The sequence below is a fragment of the Tigriopus californicus genome, chromosome 6 (assembly GCF_007210705.1).
Source record: "Tigriopus californicus strain San Diego chromosome 6, Tcal_SD_v2.1, whole genome shotgun sequence".
Lineage (NCBI taxonomy): Eukaryota > Metazoa > Arthropoda > Copepoda > Harpacticoida > Harpacticidae > Tigriopus > Tigriopus californicus.
Genome location: NC_081445.1, coordinates 14,541,065 through 14,541,713, shown reverse-complemented (window position 1 = coordinate 14,541,713; position 649 = coordinate 14,541,065). Strand labels below are relative to the sequence as shown.

The following is a 649-nucleotide window of genomic DNA, read 5'->3' as shown; positions in this document are numbered from 1 at the left end:
TATAATTGCAGAAGCTGTTAAGAACTTGATCGAAATTTAGCAAATTGCTCTTGGGAATATCCCAGCCCCCCAAAAAATCCAACCTGTTTTACTGCTTTTACCATTGACATTTTTCTTTTTGTATACTTAGCAATGTCTGTAAAATGTTTACAAACGATTTTACGCTTTGGCGGGACCAAGAGTGGCAGTCAAGATATTATGAATACTGTCCAAATTAAAAAAAGAAAGACCAATCATTCAGAAAAATGGTGAAATAAAGCGGTCTTGGAAGAGACGAGACATATTATTCCGCTCTCTATGTAGATCATGTCATCCTACTTCTTGGCTGCTCTGGCTGCTCTGGCGGCCTATGGCTGCCTATGGCATTCGGGTGACATCTAACGAAAATCATCAAAACCGCTCGACCTACCCGGTGGACCGTAGAGGATGACACCTTTGGGCGGTTTGATCCCCATCTCTTCGTAGTACTCGGGATGAGTGAGGGGCAGTTCGACGGACTCCTTGATCTCCTGGATCTGTTGATCCAGGCCTCCAATATCGGCATACGTCTCCTGAGGCGCCTTGTCCAACTTCATCACCGTCACCATGGGATCGGTATCGTCACCCAGGACCCCCACCACCGCATGGACCTACCGGCCAATAACAAATC

General features: G+C 46.1%; 1 protein-coding gene across 1 annotated transcript in view; it reads right to left on the bottom strand.

Moving 5' to 3' along the window:
- Window positions 1–362: 362 nt before the first annotated feature.
- Window positions 363–649, bottom strand: part of LOC131881540 (26S proteasome regulatory subunit 4-like) — a 3,189-nt gene continuing 2,902 nt past the window's right edge. Inside the window, exon 2 of the mRNA XM_059228425.1 lies at window positions 363–629. Within this exon, the coding sequence (XP_059084408.1) occupies window positions 378–629 (252 nt within the window). The 3' untranslated portion in view covers window positions 363–377. The remainder of the gene's footprint in view (window positions 630–649) is intronic.